Source organism: Rhinichthys klamathensis, unplaced genomic scaffold (genome assembly GCF_029890125.1).
Source record: "Rhinichthys klamathensis goyatoka isolate OS25496 unplaced genomic scaffold, OSU_Roscu_1.1 h1tg000296l_1, whole genome shotgun sequence".
Taxonomy (NCBI): domain Eukaryota; kingdom Metazoa; phylum Chordata; class Actinopteri; order Cypriniformes; family Leuciscidae; genus Rhinichthys; species Rhinichthys klamathensis.
This window is the reverse complement of record NW_026606815.1, coordinates 3043418-3071386: the sequence shown is the minus strand read 5'-3', so window position 1 is coordinate 3071386 and position 27969 is coordinate 3043418. Positions and strand designations below refer to the sequence as shown.

Sequence of the window (27969 nt, the reverse complement as noted above, 5' to 3'; positions counted from 1 at the left end):
ATCAAGCTCAGGTTGGCTACTGATCACTTGGACCGAGACCGAGTCAAGTATAAGCATGTCACTCTCTCCATCATTTTCCTTCCCCATATCACCTCTATAAGACTCACTTTGTCTCTCTCACCTTGTTAGGTTGATTGATATCATAGCTGGTCAGGGATCCAAGCAGGTGTTTCAGACCTGGAACATTGTCGTCGTTGATTGCGTGGATAATAGCCTTCATGACAAATGAGTCCTCCTCATCCTGCCAAAAAAATAAATCTATGAATTACTGAATCTAAACAATATCTTCACGATAACAGACCAAAACACATACTACAAGCACACATGACATATTTCAGTATAATACACTGCTGTTCGAAAGTTGTTGTTTTTTAAAGAAATGAATACTTTTATTCAGCAAGGATGCATTAAATTGATCAAAAGTGACAGTAAGGACTTATACATTGTAACAAAATGATTTCCATTTCAAATGCTTTTTTAAAAACTTTCCATTCATCAAAGAATCCTGAAAAAATGTACCACAGTTTCCACAAAACTATTAAGCAGCAGAACCATTTTCGACATTCCTGCATCACAAGAATAAATTACATTTTAAAATGTTAAAATAAATTTTATTTTATTTTAAATTGCATTAATATTTCAGTTATTAATGTCATTACTGTATTTTTTATCAAATAAATGCAGCCTTGGAGAGCATAAGAGATTTCTTTCAAAAACATTATACAATATTATTATTAATATATTACATTTTTTAATTTGAGTATAGATTTGGGATTTTTAGTGCACAGATATAAGTGAAGACTTTTGACATTAATATACTTCCATAAATCAGGACATGTCTCAAGCCAAACTCAAACCTGTATCACCCATGTGAGCTCCACAGTTCCAACATTTTTTTTTCTCACAGCACTGACTTGAATTCAAATAAATGACGAGCTCAACTTCACATGAAAAACTGCCAACTTGACAGTATTTAAGCTATTATACAATAAGCTTTGGAAGCAAAAACAACAGCAAGCCTCCTTTGACAGTCACACTTTGAGCAAATCCTTTTACGCTCAGTAGTACTACGGTTGGTCTTATCAGCAAATACACAGCGTGAAGTCCTAATCCTATTGAATAATGCAGACGAGGGGCGGCGCACAGACAACGCTTTCTCTCCACTGCTCGACCGCTGTTTAGTGTGCTGTGTGACCCAACCACCTCCAAACTGACGTGTGTGTCAGAAGACTCAAATACACGGCTAGAGGGAAACTGGACTGGCCATGAGGGACAGAAAGAGGCTTGTGTTTAGTGAAGGAGTGTACTGGAATAACACCCAGATAGGCACACATGCACATCTCATACAAGACGACGAGTGTATCCAATTACACAAAACGCACGCTCGAACACACTCTACAAAGCCAGAGGCTTCTAAAGGGAGTGATGCTAGAGTCACTCCTGGGTTGTAAAAAATGACTTCTAAGATATTTTGTGTCATTTTATGTGACCTTTAGGTAATTTCTGTGTTCATGAATTTGGGTGTAAAATTATTCTCTTTCTGAAAGAAAAGAAAAAAAAACTGTGGCACTGTGGTATCACATGATAATGCCATGTACTTTACAATATTTGACAAGGTACTGAGTGATAGCCACTTTATTTTACAGTCCTGTTCCACATACACACTACGTACTTATTATAGTAATTACAATAACTGGGTAATAACTAGGTACCAGCCATGAACACATGTTAAAATCCTACACTTCTGTTCAAAATGATTTCGAAAGAACTCTTAAGCTAAGCCGCATTTATTTGATCAAAAATACAGTGAAAACAGTGATATTGTAAAATATTAATATAATTTAAAATAACATTTTCTCTATTTTAAAATGTAACTTATTTCTGTAAGCTGAATTTTCAACAGCAATTACTCCACTCTTTAGTGTCACATGATCCTTCAGAAATCATAAAATACGCAGATTTTGTGCTCAACGTATGTTTCTTATTATTATCAATGTTGAAACCAGTTATGCTGCTTAATATTTGTGTGGAAACCATGATACGTTTTTTTTCAGGATTGTTTGATGAATAGAAAGTTCAAAAGAGCAGCTATATTTGTAACATTATAGAAGTCTTTACTGTCACTGTCGATACATTTTTAATGCATCCTAGCTGAATAAATGTATTAATTTCTTTAGTGTATAGATGGATTATTAGAATGATAAAGGACGTGACGTCTTGGTTATTGCGGTTGACTCCCTTTCTGTATGAAACCCATTTCCTGTTCTCAAAGAAACCCAACATTTATCACATATTTTCAGTGCACTATAAAGGTTGAAATGTTTCTTATGGTTATTATATTACTATAATGCCTGCAATATTGTAATATATAGATATTAGATATTCACCCATTATTTTAGGTGAAGGTGAAAAACGTATTTATTTTATAGCAATTTAACAGATGTGTGACGTGTACGAAGCAGGGGAAGAGAGAGATAGTAAGCTGTAAACTTTAGATAATGTATGTAACACAACAGCAATTACACTTCGCTCTTCAGGCTTATCACACATCACTAAGCAAATATCTGGACAGTAGAAAGATCATGCAAAACCTCACATGACCATATGAGTGTCGATGAATTTGCTCATATTAGTTTGGCTGAGTCATCTGACTTTATGGCAAGCTTCAATATAAGCGTTCACAGCAATTAGCAGTCATGTGCATTAAAGGGTTAGTTCACCCAAAAATGAAAATTATGTCATTAATGACTCACCCTCATGTCGTTCCAAGCCCGTAAGACCTCCGTTCATCTTCAGAACACAGTTTAAGATATTTTAGATTTAGTCCGAGAGTTTTCTGTCCCTCCATTGAAAATGTATACACGCTATACTGTCCTTGTCCAGAAAGGAAATAAAGACATCACCAAAGTAGTCCATGTGACATCAGTGGGTTAGTTAGAATGTTTTGAAGCATCGAAAATACATTTTGGTCCAAAAATAACAAAAACTACGACTTTATTCAGCATTGTATTCTCTTCCGGTTCTGTTGTCAATCTGCGTTCAGTGATGCTGATGACGTAAGACGCTGCTGACGTGTATCTGGAGCGCCCGAGCTTCGTTTACAGTCTGAGGGAGACGCACGCTGTAAACAAATCAATCTTCGCAAACATGTCTAAGGATTTCGACACAGAGGAAGACTTGCATTTTTTTGCCCAGGCATATTTATTTGAACCCGAATACACGGACGCACCAGATAACACGTCAGCAGCGTCTACGTCATCAGCGTCACTGCGGACTCGTGAACACGGCTTGACAACAGAACCGGAAGACAATACAATGCTGAATAAAGTCATAGTTTTTGTTATTTTTGGACCAAAATGTATTTTTGATGCTTCAAAACATTCTAACTAACCCACTGTCACATGGACTACTTTGGTGATGTCTTTATTTCCTTTCTGGACAAGGACAGTATAGCGTGTATACATTTTCAATGGAGGGACAGAAAACACTCGGACTAAATCTAAAATATCTTAAACTGTGTTCTGAAGATGAACGGAGGTCTTACGGGCTTGGAACGACATGAGGGTGAGTCATTAATGACATAATTTTCATTTTTGGGTGAACTAACCCTTTAAGGGGTTAAACAAAACCTGTAAAAAACAATTACAACCTTCAGATATTCAAGTATTTCATTATGTCCAAGTCAGTTTTGTGTGTGTGTGTGTGTGTGTGTGTGTCTGCCTCTATTCTTGGTGTGTGGGAAGCTGACAGAGCTCATTAGAGCTGTTTCATCCCATAAATCCAGAGCAGTCCAGACCTCAGGGATACAGGGGTTCCTCTGCTGTTGCCAGGCTGATCATGTGTCTTTTTAGGCCTTTTGTTGTTCTTTTTGCCACTTCCTGATGCTGTTTTATGTTGTTTTTTGGGGGTGTATGAACTTGAACTTAGAGTGTGTTTTTTTTCAATACACAAATTTAAAATAAAAATGTTAATCGTCTTGTGTTCACAAATCCTTAATACAAGTTTTTTTTTAATAAGCTTGTTGAAAGGTAACTTTAACTGTGAGCTCTTACCAGTGTGTCATCACTGCGTGCCACACTCATGTTGCTCCTAGACAGGAAGGAGCGCGAGAGCCGGTTACACAGAGAGATGAGACGCACCGATTGCTGAGGAAGACAGATAAAACAAACAAACCATATTAAATGATGATATGAAGATGATATTTGTGACACCTTCTGTAGAACAGTTTTTTTTTTTATCCAAGCATCAAACAGCACTTAAATGACAGATTAAATGACATTTCAACTCTTCAAATAACATAACCAACTATTATGTGCTTTTTGACATGATCTTTGGCGTATGAGGGCATGTGCATGCTTCTTTGTTTCATTGCCAAGAGTTTGTGTGGAAATAGTGTGACTTGTTGGTGTGGCACATAATGACCAGATCACTGATCATGCTTTGTGTCAAATAGTTAAATGTCTCATAGCAGAACATGGTTAAAAATGAAATAAAAAAAAAGCACCTTCCACTTTCTTCTGGCAGCAAACTTCTTAAATTTCTCCATATTCACAGCTGATTCCTTACGACTCAGTGCCTGCTGCGTGTCCTTTGGCTTAAAAAAAGACATTGATGCATTAAACCAAACGTTAAGGTAATAAAATATGTTTGTGCTTCATATGTAGTGGTTGTTGGACAAACCTTGATCCAGGAATGTTGAAGACTGTCCAGGATCGTCATTCTTTTTCTTTAAACATGAAAATGTTATTTTCACTTATGATATACATTTTTTTATTATATGTAATACACATAGGCAGGGAGTCTGCGAATATCTCTACATCGTGATACTTTCCAACATTTCACTTAAAAAATAAGCTCCCACGAACAAGAAAATAAAGGACAACCTTTAGAAGAAACGAGAAGGCATTCAATATACAAATTGAAAGATGGTTATCGCATTGTGGACACAGATGGAATTGTGGGATTGGGCTCCGGAATGTTGCATATCAGCTTTCGTGACAATGTTTAGACCTAAGCAGTATCTATGCTATGAATGACGCATTTAAGTGAAGTACTGAGATAACTTCCACAGAACTAGTTTTAGTTCTCTTTAAAAAAAATCTGAAGTGAATGAGGTCAGTCCACAGCGCAAATAAAAATGAAATGAGAGCAATCAACAGGCAGATTTGCAATTTAGTAGACAAATATGGAACCAAATTAACAGGAATTACTGTTAATGTCTCCACCTTTTTGTGCAAAGTACTTGTTCCTGTTTGTTGACAACCCACATCCTCAGTTAGTATGATTTGTGGCGAATGGTCTTTGCAGTTTTCACTGATTCAGACAGCATAGCCAGTCAATTTACAAACTGTTCATTATTATTAATATTTCTAAAAACGAAATATATACATTCAGTTTAACGCGCTAAAAATATTTTTAGGCAGGTCTTAAAGTGACAACAGCCTAATAAACCTGCTGCTGTCTGTCATTAATGTTAATCAAAGAACAAACAAAAAAGAGCAAATCACTCACTGCTCTTGACTGAATAACTTTTGTAGCTTTAATTAGGAGTAATCTATAATTCATTCATAATTTATGCAGTGAAAAATGTGGTGTTGGATAACTTTATTCAATTTCTGTATATTTTCTACTTGTTAGATCAAATATTTAAAATATACTTCCTTTATGCTGTTTCTAGAAAATATGTTTAAAACTTTAATGTTAGATGTGATTAATTACGCAAGTACATAAAATAAAATTGCTTAATGAAAAAAAACAAGCCTCAAAACCCCTCCAAACCACCTCAAATCATCAGAAGCTACTTCAGTGGTCCTCACTTTGGATCTTTGATCAGTAACCGAGCAATGAAGTCTTTGGCCAGGGCACTGGTGTTGCTGAAGTACTCCTCATCGAACTCGTAGTCCACAGCTGACACATTAGCAAGTGTCTCCTGCTTATTTTCACCCAGGAAAGGTGAGGCACCACTAAGCCTGAAGATACAGAGGAAAAAAAAATTGAAGGTCTTCAGTATAGCAGCATTCAACAAAGTTAAGTTTTATGTGAATGACTGATGCTGTGATATTATAACCTGCAACACAGCAGTTTCCTGACCGTTACTGTTAAAGTGTGAGACGCAACACCAAGTAACCTTTCCTCTGCGGTCGCCCTACAGGTTGGAAGCGGAATTGTCCATTACTGCTGTCGTAAATAATTTAGCCTACCGGATTCTACTGTCGCGCACGCACGCACATGCTCTCTGTTTATCCAGCACTGGCTTTGGAATCATGATGACAATTCAAAAGCTGGCTGCTAGGTATGTTACATGCAGTCGTAGTCTACTGTCGAGTACACTCCACCTATCGGCAATTGTAACGCTTGCCATAAAGCAAGTCAAATTTGTAGTTTTCTTATGTCTCATTCGGACTACAGAAACGCGACCCGATCTGGCAATCTTACATAGCGTGGTTATATCAGATAAAGGACCGCAAAGCGGTGGCATAAGTGCATTTCACCTTGTTACGACTTGATGAACCACTGAAACAATTTTGAAAACATTATTTTAAGGTAAAAAATCTTACTTAGTGCTGCTTTAAGGCCATTTAGAGTTTAACACATAAATACATGCTGTGTTCCATTTTTTTCCCTTTGTGATGATAATCTCTGTTCTAGACCATAGTACCAGAGAAACATCTGGTTATACGAGCTGTCTTTTCACTATTATAACCACAATTATAATTTATATTTATTGCTGTTGCTAATTAAAAATCTTAACTGATAAATATGTGGGGTAAGAAACACTATAAGGAGATAAACTTATATTGTAAATATTGCTGGATTAATTATTGTAAAGTTACAGAAAAGTCTCAAAAAGTGTGAGAAAAAGAAAGGTAGAATAGGAATGCAAATAGAGCGTCGGGATTAGACGTGACAATGGTGTGCGAAATCTACCTGGTAAAAAAGCTCTATTTATATTTGCCAATGATGAAAGAGGAGTGGGAGGAACAGCCCTGAGAGAGACAGAACTTTCCAGCTCTTTTTAGACTGCTAATATTAGCACATGTTGATGGACGGATAGTGATGGACAGATAAGAACAGACATTTTTGGATCAAATGTGGCTCTAACAATCCTAAAAATAGGCTTAACCTTAAAGTTCTTTACGAAATATGTAATTTATTTTTTTCCCTTTTGAATATGAGTCGGATATTTCCTAACCGTTTTCATGAGATTCACCTATTTACGTCAGAGACATTGGGATTTGGTTCCCATCAAAAAAGGATGGTCCCCTCAGGTCTTATCACAAGCAACAGGCAAGTTCCATTGTTTATATTGCTCTGTGATATGCTGAGTTCCTTCTTACTAACGTGTGCACACACACACACACACACACACACACACACACACACACACACACACACACACACACACACACACACACACACACACACACACACACACACACACACACACACACACACACACACACACACACACACACACACACACACACACACACACACACACACACACACACACACACACACACACACACACAACCTCAATGTTTCCACAGTAAGACCAACACCAGCTTTACAATTAGACATTGCACTCAGAGGTTGCGCTAATAATCATTATCCATCACTTTGATGGACTGGGTTATAAATTCCATGTCTATTTTTAAATGCCAGTAAAACACTGTACCGCTTGGTATTTTTAAGTGACGTTGATATCACAAGAACTTCTGTGGCAAGAGCTCTTTCAGCCTTATCAAGTACTTGGATTTTTCTTTTTTTATCTGTCAATGAATGTTATTAAAATGGTAAATGACAGAGAAAAACTGCCAATGTAACCTCTGACTGTGCAGCTCATGGAAACATCAATGTCTGATGCAGCACTTGGCTGGATAGCTTTATCCTTTTACTTCAAACATCAGTCATTATAAGAGTTATAGAATGACAAGAGTTTATTCTGTGACAAGCTTATACACGCCTGCAAATTAAAGTAATAAAAACACTTAGTTCAACTTTGTTTGTCTCGTATTAAGCTAAATTTGGTCACCAAGCCTTCGTTTTACAGTGGAATATGATTACAGCCATGCTTTGAGAAAAACAATTCAGTTACGAAAATGGATGCTATTTACAGTCTAAGTTAAAATCCATAAATGCATTCAGATTTCATTTGTAATGATATATACTATTTACAACATCGCAACAACACTGATGATTATGAATACTCACAGAATATAAGTGATCACCCCAATGCTCCTAGAGTTAGAAATAAAAACACAAGATTAGCTTAGGAAGTGAAAAAGCTAACAGCGAGGTCAGATAATGATATGAGATAACACTCATTCTCACCACATGTCTGCCTCCAGGCCAAGAGGCTCGTAGTTTACCACTTCTGGAGCTGCAAACCACAATACAAAATCCCTTACAATACAATCATACAATACAGAAGATATAGGGTAAGCTGTGCCAGTTTTGACTTAAGTCATCCTATTGGCAAGGAGCTAAAACTAATACAGCTAATTATATTTCAGGATGTCTGCAAAAAACAAACAAACAAACAAACCAATCCAAACAAAAAAACACCTTAGAGGTAAGTTGCATTATATAAAGGAGTAAGTTGAATAAGTAAAGATTCTGGTTTCAAATAAAATAAGAACATAATTGAGAAGAAAACAAATCTACTAATGCACAAATCTCATTCAATCAAATTTTGCTGTATATCATTCACATTTTCATACAACAACCAGGAAAAGATGTAATATTTGAATGAAATGAAAGAAACAATTTCAATAGTATATGTTATAGCATTTCATGAATTTGGAAGTAAAGCCTACTATAATTTTTAAAGTCTGCATGAAATCAAAATTTACATTGTTAGTGAACATTACTAATCTTGTGTACGATTCATCTTTAGTATAAAATATTCTTTACTAAAATCTTGTAATCTTTAGTCAAAATCAGAAAATTTATCTGATGACCCCAGTCCTGACCTCTATTTGTTCTCATCCAATACCCTGATTTACCTAGTAATACAGTATGTCACAATACTGACATGTTTACACTGAAGCATCTGACACACTTTAACCCACAAAACCATTTTGGGAAAACGCTTTATTAATAATTCATTACTAATCTTTCGCCAAATATTCATTTTAGCCAAATATTCATTAATATAAATGTTCAGACCTTGATACGTTTGCTTAGTTAAAACTAATTGGATCTTCCATACAGAAAATCTACTTTGACATGCAAGTTTTTAGCATTTTAGTTTTTCACTTGTGTGCATCTCTCAAACAGCTATATGAACTAAATATATGGCCATGTGACAAAACGATGCACAGTTTGGGCCTGCAAAAATGTCTAGAAATGCTAAGTCGATGGTAGGATATTTTCGTAGTTTCTCACCGTATGAGCTGTGAAATGAGTCATTGGTTTCAGAGCCTCTCAATCTCTGATGTGTTGATGAAGAAACAAGGAAATAAGGCTGAGCTGGGAGAGATGCTGCTTCCCTCTATGCCTGAGAATTGACTTAGATTTACTATTTGTCTTACCATGCACTGGATTTGGTCATTGACCAGGGATGCAAGAAGCAATTTGCTCCCAGACTCTAAGGCTAAAAAAATTAATAAATCAATGAAGTCATGTCTGTGTAATGGGCTAATTGTTCAACTACTGAGACTGTTTTGGATTAGTGTCTCGAAGACCAGGTGTCTAGCTTGACCGGATTCTCCTCCATGAAGACTGATCATATTTTTAAGCATTGAAATAGACTGCACTGTGGATAAGCTGGAACTTGACCGTGGCCTTTAGCACTGTGTCTCTATTAAGACTGCTGTATCATCAGTGCCTGCAGCCATACTGGCTGCCATTCAGGTAGGACAGGACGTGATGCCAATGGCATGTAGAGATGGAGGTGGCGTGGGTGTGCATGTCTGTGTGCTTTTTAGGATGGTAAGGGCTTGTTGATGTAAAACACAACAGAGCTGACTCATATTGTTGTACACAAAATACCAACCCAAACACATAAACATACACTACCAGTTAAATGTCTGAACACACTTGACTAACAGGTTTTTGAGATAATGAAAAAATATATTTTAATCTAAAAGCCTATGCTTAAACACAAGACAATGCATGTCTACATGTGAACATGTGTCTTCCTACTTCATACTTTAAAGAAGCTTAAATATAAGATATGTTTTGTTTTTCATAGTTTAGGTGATTATATATATATATATATATATATATATATATAAAAATTTATTACATTTTTTTTATTTTTTTATTATTATTTATTTATATACCTATTTGCAGGATTCATTGGATCACAAAGACTTGTGGTTCAGATTACACATGAAAGGAGAAAAGAGGATCATAACAATAAGAGAGGGTGTAATTACAACACATCTCTATAGACTGACCAGTGGATGACACTGACCTACAAACTCTGGGGTACCAAAGATGTTTTTGAAATCGTTGCCAAAATCGATCTTGTGGGCCAGGCCAAAGTCAATGAGCTTAATGCGTGGGTGAGGCACACTCCGGTTTAACAGCATGATGTTCTCCGGCTGAGAAAGATGAGAATAGAGAAAGAATTGAAGGGAGAAGAGAGAATCAGAGGAACTAATGATATGGACAGAACAAAAACACAGCAGCAGAGGTGGAGAGAGAGAGAGAGAGAGAGAGAGAGAGAGAGAGAGAGAGAGAAAGTGCAGGAAATCTGCCATAACACATGGAAATCACATGCAAAGCTATATAAACGTTCTCTAGAAAGAACAGGCATACTCAAGCCGGGCAGTAACAGATCCCTGCCTGGACATTCCATAGAAACAATACTTCCTTCAGTGGGCTTTATTCATGCACAGACTAATCTCTTAAAAGCTCCAATGACTTCAAAATATTTAACAGAAATGTTAACGAAAGCTGTGTGGATGACTGCTCTGAAAGCAGTGGATCTAATTACATAAACATTGTTGCTTGAGTAACATGAAGGATTAGACATAAAATGCTAATAATGAGCAGCTCAGTGACTGCTTGACTATTTCATTTTATTCTTTAGGTCACAGTTAAGTTGTTCAATGAATGTTTTGATGTTAGTTTGTCAGTTAGACTGGTTACTCAGGTTAAGTGATTTTAGTCGGAAGTAAAAACTCAGTCTAACATCTGAAACATTCAAATACATGACTACTAAATTATTAATGCAATTTAGCAATATACCCTTTCAAAAACTACATAGGGAAAAAAGGACTACATTTATGACTATCCCAGCTCCGGGATGGTCAGTAATTATGTAAAGGGTGTAAATGAGTGGATAACCAGCAGGGAGGATAAAAGCGCCTCAATTGATTTGTTGTGGCTGGTCTACAGCAACGTTAATCACCACAGTCTGGCATTGGGGTGAAACTCAAACATGTCTCAGTACCTTCAGGTCAAAGTGGGCAATCTGTTTGGAGTGTAGGTAACTGACTCCATCCAAGATCTGCTTGAGAAACTCGGTGGCCTCCTCTTCACTCAATGACTCTTTCTCAGCTAGAAAGTCAAAGAGCTCCCCACCTGCCACACTGTATAGAGAGAGGACAGATGTTGACACTTGCACTAGAGCGAGTTAGTTGATAATCTTCATTTAACCAGGATAAAATGAATTGAGATAAAATCTCTCTTAAAAGAGTGACTTGGACAAGATGCACTGTATACAACTGCCAAATCCAACACAGGCTCATTGGAAAAACGTACCTCTACATACATTTTTGCAAAACACAAAAACGCATACAAATCACTGCAATTATTCAGCTGAAATGAACACTAGAGGCAGTAAAACACCAACTACTTGAATTACTTTTCACACAAAATTATGATTACAGGAGCAGATTATCGATTAATAAAGACTTATTTTTCACACGGTTCCTTGCACAATAGTATGTTATGAGCTCAAAACATTTACCATAGTGCGCCATTTGAAATACCAATACATTTTGATGTTTGCATCACATAACCAGCTGCATAAGTCCATTTATCTTTTCTGACGTAGCAGACATGCTTGCTTCAGCAAATGTGTTTTTATGTCTCGCTTGCTTTTGTCAGGTTGCTTTTTGTCAGGATTTTCTGTCAGGTATGTTTAGGGTTTAGTGTGGTACGTTATCTTTAAACGTTATAGAGCATTAACCTTGTAGTTCTACACACCGGAAGTTCAAAACTGCCGTGATATGTACCACATAATGTTTAAAGACAGACAAGACAATAGAGGTAATTCTTAAAATATCATTTAGGAATCAGAGACTCTACAAATCAGGATTCACAGATTTACATAGAAAGAAACACCAATAAAATGATCTGAGAATTAAGTCTGCAATAAAAAGATATGGCTATGGTGTAACAAAATAATAATCACCTAGAGTGAGTCTGGCTTATTAAGCAGAAGAACCAACCTCTCTAATGGTTCTGAGAGATTCACTCTGGCAGAAATGCCTGCTGGCAGGGATATAATCATGGCTTCTGGGAGAGGACCAACAGGATTCGGGCATATATTTATTCAGCAGAAGGAAGCTGCAAACCAGCTGCACCCTGATGACATGATAATGTTTGCTGCTAATGGAGAGTCTGAGCAAGTGCAGCGACGAGCCACCCAGCTGCAAAAACACCGGCGGCAGATATGTGTCTATTCCCCCTCACAGAAACAAAGAAAAACTCGAGCCCCCACCCTGAACAACACAAGTCTCATAGTCAGATTTTTGACTTGCGGCATAAAGTCTAGTCCTCATTACAGCTTGTTCTGGGAAAGAAACTACTAAATCAGGAAGACACCATCTGATCGACAAACACCAAACTGCCATTTAGGGTGGGTTATCTGAAATAGAGGTGCTCTAAGCGATGTCACACGTTTTTTAGGCCAAAACATTTTTTTGTCACATACAGTAAACATCTCCTCACTTTCCGCTAGCTGCCTGTCCCCTGAACACACTGTAAAAAAACGCGGCCTCTGTAGACACCCCAGGCTCCACAAACAGCAACAAAAACAAACTGGGGGAACCCTCTCCACAAAACAAAACAAACAGTGTTCCAGCCAATAACCGACAAGAAGGATTTGGGGGTGGGGTTAGTGCGCGTACACATGAAGGGGGGTGAGGAGGAGAGAGAAGCATGAAGAGGGAAGTTAGAATTATAACTCTTTAAGTTTGATATGGCCGACACACGACCAAAGAGACGACGTTCCGATGAACAGATTGCAAAAATGCAAAGAAGAGGGAAAAGGAGAAGGAAGTCCTGAATTTACACTGGAAAAGCCTTTGAAAGGTGGCGAGAACTCGCTCCGGCAGACGGGCTTCCAATCCGACATTCAGGTAGCTCTGTTTTTGCTGGACAGGTGGGTAAATCCAGTTTGGTTTTTCTAAATGGACTTTCATGTTCGCCTAATATACAACAATGCAGTCAGCGCTAACTTTGGTGAATACAACAAACAGGTTTCTAGCAGCTAGCTATCGATCTCTATTGTAAATGATCAAGCAAACTCACAGTAGGGTGACAGTTTGTGTGAATGATTGTTTTCACCCACTGTTTGTTATGAATTTGAATGTTCATTCATAGCCTATTGACAACTTTGACTAAATTTGTTTACGACGGAGCCGTTGTTTATGCTCACTGGGAAACGCGAAGCTAAAGTTATATCTTGCCATTATTGCCTCCTTGTATGGGAGCTAAAGTTATAACCTCAGGTGGCGAAACGTTTTATTGTGTTTTTCTGGTAATGTTTCTCTTTTTCTGCATTCTGTTCTGCATTATATGAAAGCATTTATCTAACCTGGCGACATTACACCTTGAATGAAGTATCAGTAAAACTACAGGGGGAGGGGACGGGATGAGGGGGCGGGAGGGTCTAGCTAGCCTCCGTTTTGTTTGACAATACTTCGAACGTCAAAAAGAAGTGACGTCACCCAACATCGCTTAGAGCACCTTTAAACTAAATTAGTTCTTCCTCAAAATCACTCATTGTATCAACCTGCTACCTTGCAAACACAACTTTGTTTCCAGGCAGACTGATAAAAAAATCCTTTTTGCGTAGTTCAAGCCAATCAGATTTCAGCCAGAACTTGCTATTTTTTAACGCATCAGGCGGTCAGTAAACAGACTGTGGGGGGTCCGTGAGCATGTCGTCTGAGACTAGAAAGACACATGATAGCTTGTAACTTCTCACTTCTCAATATTGGTTGGGAGCACAAAGGTTTTGAGAGGACGCCAAATGACCTGAAAATGAAACTTGACCTTCAGTTCCGAGGTCAGGATCGTGCGGTTATGTCCTTTAGCAAGGTACTTATCTCTAGATGCCTCAGTTAGTTAACAAAATAGCTTCACTGATGAGAAATGTGTAACAAATATGAGCTCAGAACATATCTGCAGGGATGCCCTTTGTCAAAGGATATGAAGTAGCAAAGAAAACCAGTTGGGTGAGGAGACACTTCAAGAGGTTCTGAGGAAAGACATTCCTTCACATAATCTAGGTCTAAAAAAACATTTCTACTGAAATGGTGAGGTTTGACATTCCAGACACTAATTATGTTAACTTTTTATTACATTGTTAAAATACATATAACAAAATCTTTTAAACATTCTGTTCTGATAATGGGTAATTAAAATTACATACAATGATCAAATAAACTATAATATAAATAAAATATAATCAAATATTTTTAATTTTGTCCTTTAGGTCACATTTGAGTTGCTTACAATGTTAGACTTCGTGTTGATTTTCAGGTTAGACTGTTATTCTAGGAAGCGATTCTTGAAGCACAACAGGGTAATACTACATCCTAACATAGTACAGCACCGATAGAGGTGCATTAGTGCCTGCACACCTTTTCCCATTCATTTCCCCCCTCTTCATTAAACAGTTATAAGCCACGAACCAAACCAACAATCTACAAGGTGAATCACAACATTACAAAAAAGTATTTTTTGGACATTGGACAAAAATTTAATTTTTGAATTGTTTACAATTGTTCTCAAGGCCAGTAGAAAAAAAATCCTTAGTGTTGAGCCTTGACTTATAATTTAAAATAAACTTTTCTTTATCAACCAAAGGTCTTTGTTTTAGTGCACCAGTATAGTTAAGACAGTACAGACATCAGTTCGTCTTTTCCATTTGAACACATTGGCAGTAGTGTATAAATGTGCACAGCACAACAGGCAAAACTGGTTCATCTACTCGATAGACTGGTTCTCCTCAACCCCCAACTATTGACCTTGTCAAGTGTTTGCTTTGTAAGTAAAGGTTGGTGCAACTGCATTCAGGGAGAATCCCTAAACAACTTCTTTAATAGATTTATTCATACTGTGATGTTCCAGAACTCTAAAATGACCAGTAGTTCATGTACTACTAGCATCTTTTACCGATCTGAGTTTTTAATTGTGCCGCAGAAATAAGATGAATGGAGGCTCTTAATGATTTCATGACTCAGTAAATGCAAGAAAAACAATGACTCACAGCTCCAGGATGAGAATGACCTCACTCTTGTTTTCAAACACATCGTGCAGGGTGATGACATTCGGGTGCTGGATTTCCCTCAAGATGCTGACCTCCCTCTCAATGTCGTCTTTGGAGACCCCTCGCCGACTAGATTTGTTGCGCCTCTTCTTGATAAATTTGGCTGCATATTCCACACCAGTGTTCTTATGATGGCATTTCTTTACCACTGCAAACTGACCACTGAAAAAAAAACAATGTTGTCAATGTTCAAGCACAAACAAACAAATATTTAAAAGCCTGATCATTCAAAGCAAATAAAAAATAGATATATCAAAATATTTTAAAGAATAAATAACAATTCTGACCAAAATAGTACTAAATATACATATTTGAATACAAAAGTTTGGACATTAACAAAGATTTATTGTGTGATAATATTTCTGCATCCAGAAGATGACGCAATGCTCTAAAATTAGAAGAGAAAATGACTCTTTAATGTGTGAATTCAGTTTTGTGCCTCTATAGCATATTGCCAACAAGCAGGACTCCACATTCCCCTTCGACACGTTCCCATCTTAGTCTCCGTAAGCCACAACATGCATTGTGAACCACTGCCAGAAACCAACAGTCAGCCACGCTGAATGGTCACAAATTGCCAACAGGATCGAGTCAGGCTGACCGTCACAATCACATTTAATCACTAATATCAGGCTGTGTACGAATGTAAGATATTTTTTTTGAATTACATAAATAAGGCCTATTACTTCAGCATGTTAAACGCAAAACAGCATATCATCTAGGTTTTTCCACATACTGTGGATATCCATTGGTTTTCAGTCCTGTTCAATGGTTGATATAATCAGGGTGGATAACAATGACTCCCACGCTATGCCATTCAAAGCCATCACACCCAACACACCAGTATAATACACAAACAAGCACATTTGGGCCCCTGAAGCTTATAAGTCTGCCGATCAAGCAGCATATATTGTGAGAAATATCCCAATAGGATCATCTCAAAATGTCACAGCTCTGCAAAATTTTAAATGTGGCTGTTATACAGCTGTTGGGAGGTTTCTTTCTACAGAAATGACAATTGTTTTGGGGGCGAAGAAACAAAATACTAAATAACACAGGAAAGGAAAGTGGTCATTAGGATGGGGCTTTCTCATGCAAATACAAAACGCTGGGCCTCTATCCTTGCCTGCTCCACCTTTTGTCACCCAGACAGCAATCGAGTAACGAGAGACAGTACATTTGCATTTTATCTGGGGTCTGAAATGTTCCGAGAAAGCAGAGATCCTTGCTGTGTAGGGGTGTAATGATACCCTCATGTCACGATTTCATACATATCACGATACTGAACTCACAATATGATATTATTGCGATACTTCAAGACATATGGGAAAAGGTTGACAAAAATGTACTGTTGATTAAAAATGTTAAATTTGGTTCTCTTACGAGAGTATCTCTCGTACTGCGTAATAGCTTACGCTAGGGGAAAAACTCTTTTCCGCGAGATATTGAAGCCAAAAATTATCCTTAATTTTTTATTAATGTAAAACGCTTTGCAGCAGCAAGCAGACATAGGCGAAACAGCTCGCGCGCCTATTGGTTGCTCTGCAGCAAATGCAGCAGCCTATCGAGAGAGACTCTGCGTGACGTAATGACCAATGGGGGCAATTCGCGCCCATATCGTCACGTCCCGCCAGAAGGGGCGTGGTCTCACCCTATAAATATGCTCGTTAGGCTGATACAAGCTGATTTTTACCTCTTCAGCGAAGCACACGCATCGCTGGATCCGGAGTGAGAAGCCGCGCCGTCGAAGCAAGCCTTTCAGGGGGACGAGCTCTGGAGTCGCTGGCCTCGCCGCCTTCAACTGCCGTACCTGCTGCGCTTTCCGGCGTTCTATATCCTTTCATACTCTGTGTGTATTTACTCTGTTGAGAGTGTTTGCTCGCTTACTTGACGCGACTCACACTTCTCTCACAAAAAGAGCTGCGTCTTTTTAAAGATGCCTTCCTGTGGCTCGTGCCGCGCCCCGCTCAGCGACGGAGACCGGCACGTCATCTGTGTTTCCTGCCTGGGTGAGGATCACGCGGCTCTCGCGCTCGCTGACGGCGGATGCCCTCATTGCGAGCTTTTGCCCATGGTGACTCTGAGGACTCGCCTGGCATCATTCTCCGAGCCTTCACCGCAGCCCGCCGTGGTGCCGCGCCGCAAGAAGCGCCGCGCCCAGCGCGCTCCCGAGCTTTCTCCAGCCCGCCAAAGCTCGCCGGTTCGCCCGCCAGCTTCGCCGGCTTCGCTCGAGTCGCTCACTGACGGACAACGGCCGCCGCCTGCCGCCGCGTCCATCCACGAGTTTGACGAACCCACCGAGGCGTGTTCTCTTCTGGATCCGATAGTGAGGATTGGGCGAGCTCCGTGGATCTCCCCTCCGCTAGCGTTTCCCGCCAGACCACTGGTAAGAGAGCCGGCATTGAGACTGAGCTGATGCGTCTGCTCTCTCAGGCCGTGGAAAGCATCGGCCTCGATTGGGAGGCGCCCGCGCAACCGCCGCGCAACAGGCGAGCTCTGTGGACCTCCGCCTTCTGTCCGCGAGTCGTCAAGGTAACGGGCCAGCATCAAGACCGCGAGCCCTAAAAACCGCGGCTAGCTTTCTTTGCGTTATAAGAAATCTACCCCGCCCCCCATGGGCGTGCGTCACCGGCAAATGAGAAATGAGTGTGTTTTAGTCCCCGCCGAGGCCGGATTAATCTCCATTTCTCAAACATTTCTCAGCTCCTAGTTTGAGCGGCTGAAAATGTCATTATTGCAGCAATGAGCCTGTTGTATAACACGCACACCTGCATACAAACGCCGACACACACAAAACTGTGATGACGCTCTCTTGTCTGCTGGCGCTAGTGTAGTTCTCCCTGTGGCCCAGTGGCGGAACCTGAAGCTTTCACGCGAGAGACCCGTGTTTGATCCCGGCTCTCGCAGCAGATAAAAATTTAGTCTCGCCGCGGCCAGACTTCCACCGAAACTTTTCGCTGGTTCAGTTCCAGAAAATGCGACTGTTCCAGTGTATTTTGCAGTAAACAAGCTGGTACCACGGCCCGCTTGCCTGCACGTAAAGGCCGTTTCCATGGCGACCCAGAAAAATCATGTCATCATTGTATTTCTGGTTTTCCGGCCACAGCCGATGGTGTTATAAGTGTAATAAAATGCTCACAGCCCAGTGTTCATTTCTACACACAAACACAGCCCGCCACGGTACAGGGCTCGCACAAATGAAATCGACGCATGTCAATTGTGCATTAAATGTAGTGAATGTGCCCACAACCCAGTGCCCACAAACACTACCACGGTTTCTGTAAAACGAAACCAACACAAGTCTTCCTAGCCTCCTAGGAAATCGACGGTGTTTCAGTCTCGCCGTGGCCAGACTTCCACTGAAATTTTCGCTCGTTCAGTTCCAGAAAATGTGACTGTTCCAGTGTATTTTGCAGTAAGCAAGCCAGTACCATGCCCGCTTGCCTGCACACAAATGCTGTTCCCACGGCGACCCAGATAAATCACATAAATGGTGTATTTTCTGGTATTCCGGCCGATGGTGTTATGAGTGTATTGAAAATGCCTACAACCCAGGGCTCATTTCTACACACAAACACAGCCCGCAAAAATGCAGGGCTCGCACAAACAATCCGGCCACGGCCGATGGTGTTATGAGTGTTGTAAGAATGCCCACCCAGTGCCCATTCCCACACCCAGACACAGCCCGCCACGGTGCAGGGCTAGCACAAATAAAATCGACTCAGGTTGATTGTGCAAACAATGTAGTAAACGCGCCCATGTCACCATGCCCGCTCACACTACATGCTGCGTGTCCCTTGGTTTCTGTAAAAACGAAACCAACACACATTCAGTCGGCCATGAACGACAGTGTTTTCAGTGTAATAAATGTGCCCGCAGCCCCGCGCCCACATTTTCTCACAGACACGCCGATTCCTACGGGATCTCCCCCGCTCGCTTTTTCTGCACAATCTGCCATAAAAAAAGCTGAGCGCGGTCAGGCCGCCCGCTGTGATCAGCGCGCCCCCCGCCTCGAACGCTGTAAACACGGTGTTGTGTTCCCAGTATGCCCGGGCTCTCGAGCTGCCGTTTTGCCGCGACCAGAGCCCGGATTTCATTCTGCCCCTAGCTATTCACGCAGATGCGTGGTCAAAGCTTCCCGGGGTATCAGAATGGGTGCTGAACACTATAAAGAGAGGCTATTTGCTACAATTCGCTCGACGCCCGCGCCGTTATACGGCGCGTGTCGAAACTACGGTGAAAAACGAAGTGTCTCATCTACTTCGTGCCGAGATAGCGAAACTACTGAGCAAAGGGGCTATAGAACCTTTATCTCAGGCTCAGAGCGAAGGGGGCCTATACAGCAGATATTTTCTGGTGCCGAAAAAGGATGGGGGTCTCAGACCCATTTTAGATCTACGACAGCTGAACAGAGTGCTTGTCAAACGCCAGTTCAGGATGCTTACGACCAGGAAAATCCTCGCGCAATTGCGCCACGGGGACTGGTTTATGTCGATAGATCTGAAAGACGCCTATTTCCAAATACAAATAGCGTCCCATCACAGGCGATTCTTGAGATTCACCTTCGGGGGCCAGGCATATCAATACACAGTCCTGCCGTTCGGCCTGTCCCTAGCACCTCGTACATTTACGAAGTGCATGGACGCGGCGCTCGCACCCCTGAGACTTCAGGGCATGCGAGTCCTGAACTACTTGGACGATTGGCTGATTCTAGCTCGATCACGATCGGAGCTCATAGAACACAGGGCCGCATTACTCGAGCACCTCGAGGAGCTGGGCCTCACAGTCAATTGGGCGAAGAGCTCACTGTCTCCCAGTCAGAAAATTTCCTTTCTGGGAACCGTGTTGGACTCGCTGTCCATGACAGCACGCCTGTCACCAGAGCACGTGCTAAATATTCAGCGCGGCGTGAAATCCTTCCGCCACGGCGCGATAGTTCCGCTCAAAAGGTTTCAGAAAATGCTGGGGCTGATGGCCTCAGCAGCCTCTGTACTCCAGTTGGGCTTGCTCCGCATGCGCCCACTGCAGATGTGGCTGAAAGCGCGGGTTCCACCCAGGGCATGGACAGCGGGTCTGTTTCGCCTCAGGGTCGACCTTCAGTGTGTTTCAGCTCTGGAACCTTGGAAAAATACCGACTGGTATCAGTCAGGTGTGAGGCGGCGTCAGGTCACGAAACCTTCACAGGCTGACGGAACGCCTCCTGGTCTGGGCTCAGCACAACCTGCTCTCACTGAGAGCAGCGCACGTGCCTGGTCACCTGAATGTGGGACCAGACAGACTGTCCAGGAACAATGTTCCAGCAGGGGAATGGTCGCTGCACCCGCAGACGGTCCAGCTGCTGTGGAAAACGTTCGGCAGAGCACAGGTGGACCTATTCGCGTCCCATGAAAATGCTCATTGCCCGGAGTTTTTCTCGAAAAGCAAGGACGCGCTGGCTCATGTTTGGCCCCGCTGCCCCCTATATGCTTTTCCTCCTGTCTCGCTCCTGCCTCAGGTGTTGGAACGAATCAGGGAGAACGGATGCCCAGTGCTGCTCGTAGCTCCGCTCTGGACAAACCAGACGTGGTTCCCTGCCCTGATGCAGCTGACCTGCACTGCCCCATGGCCTGTACCGTTGAGGAGAGACCTCCTCTCTCAGGCGGAGGGCTCGATTTGGCACCCTCGCCCGGAGTTGTGGTCCCTGCACGCATGGGCCATCAACGGGTACCCGCTAGCCTCCCAGAAGGAGTGTTAAACACGATCGCGCAGGCTAGAGCTCCGTCTACCAGGCGGCTCTACTCCTCGAAATGGTCTGTTTTCTCTGCATGGTGTCAAGCCCAGAGCTTTTCACCTGTGGAATGCGGGGTTTCGGAAGTGCTTTCCTTCCTTCAAGAGCTACTGGATAAGGGCAGGACCCCATCCACGCTCAAAGTATATGTGGCGGCCATAGCAACGTTTGCAAAACCGGTGTCTGGCCAGTCGCTGGGGAAAAACGACTTAGTCGTGCGTTTCCTTAGGGGAGCTCGGAGGCTGAACCCTCCCAGGCCCCCTTCAGTCCCGACGTGGGACCTTTCCACGGTCCTGGAGGCCATGAAAGGCGCCCCGTTCGAGCCAATCCAGCTGGTGGACATGAAACACCTGTCGTTCAAAACAGTGTTTCTCATGGCTCTCGCTTCAGTGAAGCGCATAGGGGACTTACAGGCGCTTTCAGTAAGCGCGTCGTGTATGGAGTTTGGGCCTAATGACTCGAAGGTCATTCTCAAACCAAAGCACGGGTATGTCCCGAAATCCCTCAATACACCGTTCAGGGCCCAGGTAATTTCCCTGTCCGCCCTTCCGGTTCTCAGTGAGGAGGAGGATGCGAGTCTCCTTTGCCCCGTCAGGGCATTGAGAGCTTATGTGTCACGCTCGTCTGTTTTCAGACTGACGGAGCAGCTTTTTGTTTTGTTTGGCGGGCGTTCCAAGGGACTCGCCGCCTCAAAACAGAGCCTATCCAGATGGATAGTGGATGCCATTGCGCTCGCTTACTCTGCGAAGGGCCTACAGTGCCCCTTGGGTGTCAGGGCGCACTCCACGAGAGGCGTGGCCTCTTCGTGGGCATGGTCAAGCGGGGTTTCCCTGCAAGATATCTGTACGGCCGCGGGCAGGGCCTCGCCGTCTACATTTATAAAATACTATAACCTGGAGGTACCCGCCTTACAAGCTAAGCTTTTGGCGGTCTAAAATTCAGTGCTATCTGCCCCGCTGTGCGGCCCAGATGCTGAGTTTACTGCAGCCCCATGAGTGTTGACACACGTATGGCCACCCAGATCAGGCTGAAAGCTTTCACCCTGGCTGCGCGTTTTATTGTCATATAATAGCCCCGCTGGGTGCTTTTTTATAGGGAATGACGCTTCCAGCCTCTCTTCCTCCACTCTATGTGAGTTTATGGTGATTATGCACTACATGAGCCCTGGGCTTCGGCCCCCGGGACTTTGGTGTTGGATCCCTGTACGCACGGCGTGTTGCATTGTGTTCCCCTAGCGTAAGCTATTACTCTCGTAAGAGAACGTACTCGGTTACTAACGTAACCTCGGTTCTCTCTAGAGAGGGAACGAGTACTGCGTATCTTGCCGTGCTTGGAATACGCTCTGGTTCGCTTCAGTGATAAAAACCAGCTTGTATCAGCCTAACGAGCATATTTATAGGGTGAGACCACGCCCCTTCTGGCGGGACGTGACGATATGGGCGCGAATTGCCCCCATTGGTCATTACGTCACGCAGAGTCTCTCTCGATAGGCTGCTGCATTTGCTGCAGAGCAACCAATAGGCGCGCGAGCTGTTTCGCCTATGTCTGCTTGCTGCTGCAAAGCGTTTTACATTAATAAAAAATTAAGGATAATTTTTGGCTTCAATATCTCGCGGAAAAGAGTTTTTCCCCTAGCGCAAGCTATTACGCAGTACTCGTTCCCTCTCTAGAGAGAACCGAGGTTACGTTAGTAACCGAGTACGTTTTACTTTGTGGGTGTACATGAATAGGCTTGGACTTAGTGCAGGTAACCCAATGCACAATGATAACACCAGAATAAAAATATTGATGATTCTGAAGCTAAAATTGCAGATGTTCACACGAACATTCAGACTCTGTCACTGACTAGATATATTTAAAATAATGTAGGCCACTTTTTACTGGTAACATAAGACATTTGGCATTATCAGGACCCACAAATATTCCCCCATTGCATTATTATACATTATATTCAATAGTAGTTTAATGTAGTACTGACACTAAAACTATGTAAACTCTGTACATTTTTTCTCACACAGAAATGTTCATTTTGGGTGAATTATACACAATACATATTGTCACTATCCACGATACATATTGATGCATTTTCGTATTGCGATATATGTGACACGATATATTGTTACGCCCCTATCGCTGTGTAATCTTAAAGGAATAGTTCAACCAAAAATGAAAATGGTGTCATCATTAACTTGCCTTCACTTTTTTACACACGTAGTACAGAGCCCCTAAAAGGGACCTTTGCAAAAAAAATAACAAATAGACAGACAGACTTTCACGTGCTCATGAGAAACTACACGATAGTTTTCTTGTGAACGCGCAAAAGTTTCTCGTGAGCACGAGATATGTTTCTTGTGAGCATGTGAAAGTCTGTATATTTTTATTTTTGCAAAGGTCCCTTTAGGGGCTCCGTACTACGGACTTCTATGCAACAATTTATTTTAATTTCTGAAGAATATCCTGGCCACTTCTTTCTACATATTAAAGTGAATAAAGACTGTCAAGCTTTAAAATGACCAAAAATTATCATACAATCAGTCCATATGATCATATTCCAAGTCATACAGTATATTCTGAAGCCATATGACTCTGTAAAAAAAAACACACCTCGATTTCAATCATTTTTCAATGATAATCTTCATCTTCTCCAGTGTGCTTTTAAATGGGTAGTTCACCCAAAAAAATATCGTTATTTACTCACCCTCATGTCATTCCAAACCCATAAGACTTTTGTATCTCTTCAAAACACAAATAAAGATATTTTTAATGAAACCTGACAGATTTCTGCCCCTCTGTCGAATGTCTATTCCACCATGCTTCAAAAAGTTCATGAAGACATTGTAAAAAAAAAAAAAAAAAAAAAATCCATATGAATAGAGTAGTTTAATTCTAGGAGCAAATAACACATTTTCATTTCTGGGTGAACTACTCCTTTAAGCACTGCGAGTAAATTATTGAGTCAGAGAGTTAAATTCACTAACTGGAACCATCTGATCCAAATCCTTCAGAACAGTTTTATGAACTGGATCAACTAATTCAAATGAAAAGATTTGACAGAGGAATGACTATTTTACATACAGGACATTGATACTTCTCTCATAAACTAGTACAGATGACTACACTGTAGCTAAAAATTTCTTAAATTTTTCAGCCTGTTCCTCAAACAAAGCCATTTTATGGCTTCAGAAAACTGAAAGTCAAAAGGGTCACTTTTATGATACTTTATGGTGCTTTTTTTGTGATTCGGATGACTTCCCCCGTCCCATTATGCTGTGAAGTGTTCTTGGGAAAAGGTTTTTTTTTTTTTTTTTTTTTAAGTACACTAATCTTTTAATTAAGGACCAACTCTGCTAAAAAAAAAAACCTATCATTAATTGCATATAGTAAATTTTTTTGTTGACTATTATACTAAACAATAAACAAATAATATTGTATAGGCCTGGGCACATTTCAAGAGCTGAATTAAAAAGAACTGAAAATCAGAAAGTCATTCCTCATGGTTTTGACAGCGTTACTTTTAGCATTCAGGCATGTCTAAATGCTTTTGTCAGCGACACTCCTCAGTGAGAGGAGGGCATGGGTCTTCAGCTGTGCCAGTTTCTATAGCAGTGCTGGGGGCTGGGCAGTGGGAGAGGAGGGGGTCGTGTCAGCTAGAAAGAGGCCTGCGGAGCACAACAGTCCACAGCAAACATCGTCACACATAGCCCGGCAACCGGACGACAATAGACACGGCATGTTTTTCTCTTATACAAGTTAGGCCGTTCCCAAAGTCCTTTTCAGAGCTGTTTCTGCCAGCTCTGAATGGGAGATGGGGCAAATGTGCGTATCAATATGTCAGTGTAGCAGGGCTTGTGATCATGAAATCTTGAGCACCATGGTGATGAAGAGCCACGGCAATCACAGCAGACATTAAAGAGCTTGCCCAGAGGAAGCACTCTTTAGAGTGGGGCAGTGGGCACAAGATACACACAAGATGGGCACAAGATGGGCACAAGATACAAGCCCCCATTATCAAGGCTGAAGCTGAGATGGCATTCATCTAGTGTCTGTAGTGTTGTAAGTTACTCAGGCTTTGTCTGGAAGTGATATGAGTTTGGTTAAACTATTGAAGTTTGGACTGAATGTGGTTGAAATGTAAAGTAAATCCAACACCATTTTGTTCAGGGTATATTAAACTTCACTATGAAAAGATGGATATCTCTGACTATAAAAAAACAAGAATTTCAATGAATTGTGTATACTAGATCTAATCAAGTTGGAATCCACATCAGCATTAATTGCAGTTACTGGACTTTGCCTTTTAGCCTAAAAGAGTCAAAACATTTTCATGGAAAATGCTACTACAGTACATCACATGACCCCTTTTACATTGTGCACCAGAAGGCACAACTTCTTAGAGGGCTGATTACTTCTGTATTTTTATTTTTTATTATTATAAAGAAAGCACTGTCAGATTAAAATCCAGATTAAGTGTTCCATATTCATAACCAGGATTACAACCTAGGATTTGCATCACATATGAGAAAGAATGAAGCACAAACATTGAGGTCAATAACACTATCAATGACAGATTATAAAACTGATCTACAATAATTAATAATTGTTCATAGTGTGTGAAGAAAGTACCTTGACGGAGTTTGTAAATCCAACATGCAGATGCAAGACCTGAAGTAGCATTGAAAGCAAAGGGCTATGTTTGAGGAAAGACACAAACCCCCTGGTTCTTAACAGTAGAACGTATTTTCCCAGGTAGCGAGCCTGCATGGAAATGGTGTCATTCAGTCATACGATAGTTCTTGTGTGAGGAACAGACTGAAATGCAAGTCATTATTCACTGATTATCTTCTCCTCCAGTGAGCTGTTAATACAAGAACTGCTTTGACCAGAGCAAATCTATGTATTTATTTATTTCATGTTTGGAGCTTAACCATGAACAATTGTTGTAAGGAAAAAAAAACCTGAATGGAGATTTAACATATAATCTTTGGTTTCACAGAAGTAAGAAAGTCATATGGATTTAGAACGTCAATGATACGTCTGCCATTTTTGGAAAAATTATAAAATGTATATACCAAACAGCCGTAATCACTTGGACAGCTTTGGAGAAGTGATTGTGAAACATTATCTTAACAATACAGCTAGCATACACACTATGTATATCAATATCAATTCTTTATCAATTGACCGTTCGCAGGCCCCTCCTCCAAAACGGCTATTGTCCAATCACACATCATAGCAACCGTTACTATGTGAGCAGGTCCGTCAAACATTGACTCCAAGCAAGATGGTGAAGCGGTGCGCCCACGGCGTTTGTAAATCGGACACTAGATACCCCGAGAGATTGTCTGGAGGAGTTGTGTTCTTTTCGTTTCAAAAGCCGAAAACACAACGTGCGCGGACCGCGATGGATAAAAACAGTGTGGACGGCCCCACTCCCAGTTAAATGTGTCGAACATGGTTAACTCGCGTGCAGCGTGTGTGAGACTGAGACACTGAGATTAGTCAAAGACACATGGAGAAAGCAGATCAAGAGGATCCACAAAGGAAGTACGTTTTCTAAAGTTTTGTTGTTAACATGATATTTTCGGGGGGAAATGAGCAGCAGTCACTAGCAGTGCAGGCAGCACCTGTAGACTACAGTTTTTAGACTAACGTTAGAGGAGTGCACGTTCGCAACGGGGAACGCATATGAAGCTTACTTGACAATGACAACATCAGTTCATATCAATATCGTAACGAATAGAAGTAATGTATGGTTATCTGCATCTTTCCGTCTATTATGTATAGTTACTTTTTAAACATGAAAATCGCATTCAGCATGACACGCAAGCGGTTGCCGTGGTAATGAACAACCTGCTTAAAGCGAATGAATAATCCTGTATCTGAGGCAAAATTACTAAATATGCAGCGCGAGTTATATATTTCTAACTCCAAACATTAGCCACTGAACCAGCTTATAAAATCTTCTTCAAGGCTGTGCTGGTTGCATTTGAGGTAACGTTACAGGTCATGGGGTTTCTCAGATTTCGCTTGAGACCGGTTTGAGAGCTTGAGAGCATTATTAGGCTTGATAGTAGTCGTGTCTCCTTCATTGCGTATTTTTATATTTTGAATATATCCCTCCACTGCATACTGTAACCCCTTTTGCCTCGATCTGGAGGATATCGCGGAGGTATTGCTCCAAAAAAGGTCACTGACGCACCTCTTCCCGTCATGGCAATCTGTGGCGCTGGTCGTGTTTGACCATTTGTTTGACGGGCGTAGCAACAATAACTAGGGGGCGTGGCTTTTGCGAACGGTCAATTATCAATTTAATCTTATTTTTCCATCACAAGACATATATTATACAGATGCCAAGGGGCAGAGCAAAGACATAATGAAAGTATAATAATAATAAATCAGAAACATTGTCAAATGGTCAGAATATGATTTTAACAATAAAAAGGACAGGGGGAAAAATTGAATGGTATAACTCTAGTGCAACTGGCTGTTCAGGAGCAGCGCTCCATGGCCAGGTTATGAATAAGCCTAAATGTCAACAACCCATTCAGTAGAAAATCCCACTCTATAATTATTCCCATAGGATCCTAAAGAGAGACCCAGTGCTTTAAGTGCAAGTTACACTCCCACTCAACCTCAATGTCATTATTAAGTCATTAATAATGACTTAATTTGCATGTTTATA

General features: G+C 41.2%; 1 protein-coding gene across 1 annotated transcript in view; it reads right to left on the bottom strand.

The window, feature by feature from the left end:
- dapk1 (death-associated protein kinase 1) overlaps nt 1–27969 on the bottom strand; it is a 78903-nt gene that overhangs the window by 27088 nt on the left and 23846 nt on the right. Inside the window, exons 3-12 of the mRNA XM_056269985.1 lie at nt 15461–15682; nt 11408–11546; nt 10424–10553; nt 8335–8383; nt 8215–8241; nt 5817–5969; nt 4681–4726; nt 4505–4594; nt 4053–4145; nt 122–241 (exon numbers count right to left, since the gene is read on the bottom strand). Of these exons, the coding sequence (XP_056125960.1) occupies nt 122–241; nt 4053–4145; nt 4505–4594; nt 4681–4726; nt 5817–5969; nt 8215–8241; nt 8335–8383; nt 10424–10553; nt 11408–11546; nt 15461–15682 (1069 nt within the window). The remainder of the gene's footprint in view (nt 1–121; nt 242–4052; nt 4146–4504; nt 4595–4680; nt 4727–5816; nt 5970–8214; nt 8242–8334; nt 8384–10423; nt 10554–11407; nt 11547–15460; nt 15683–27969) is intronic.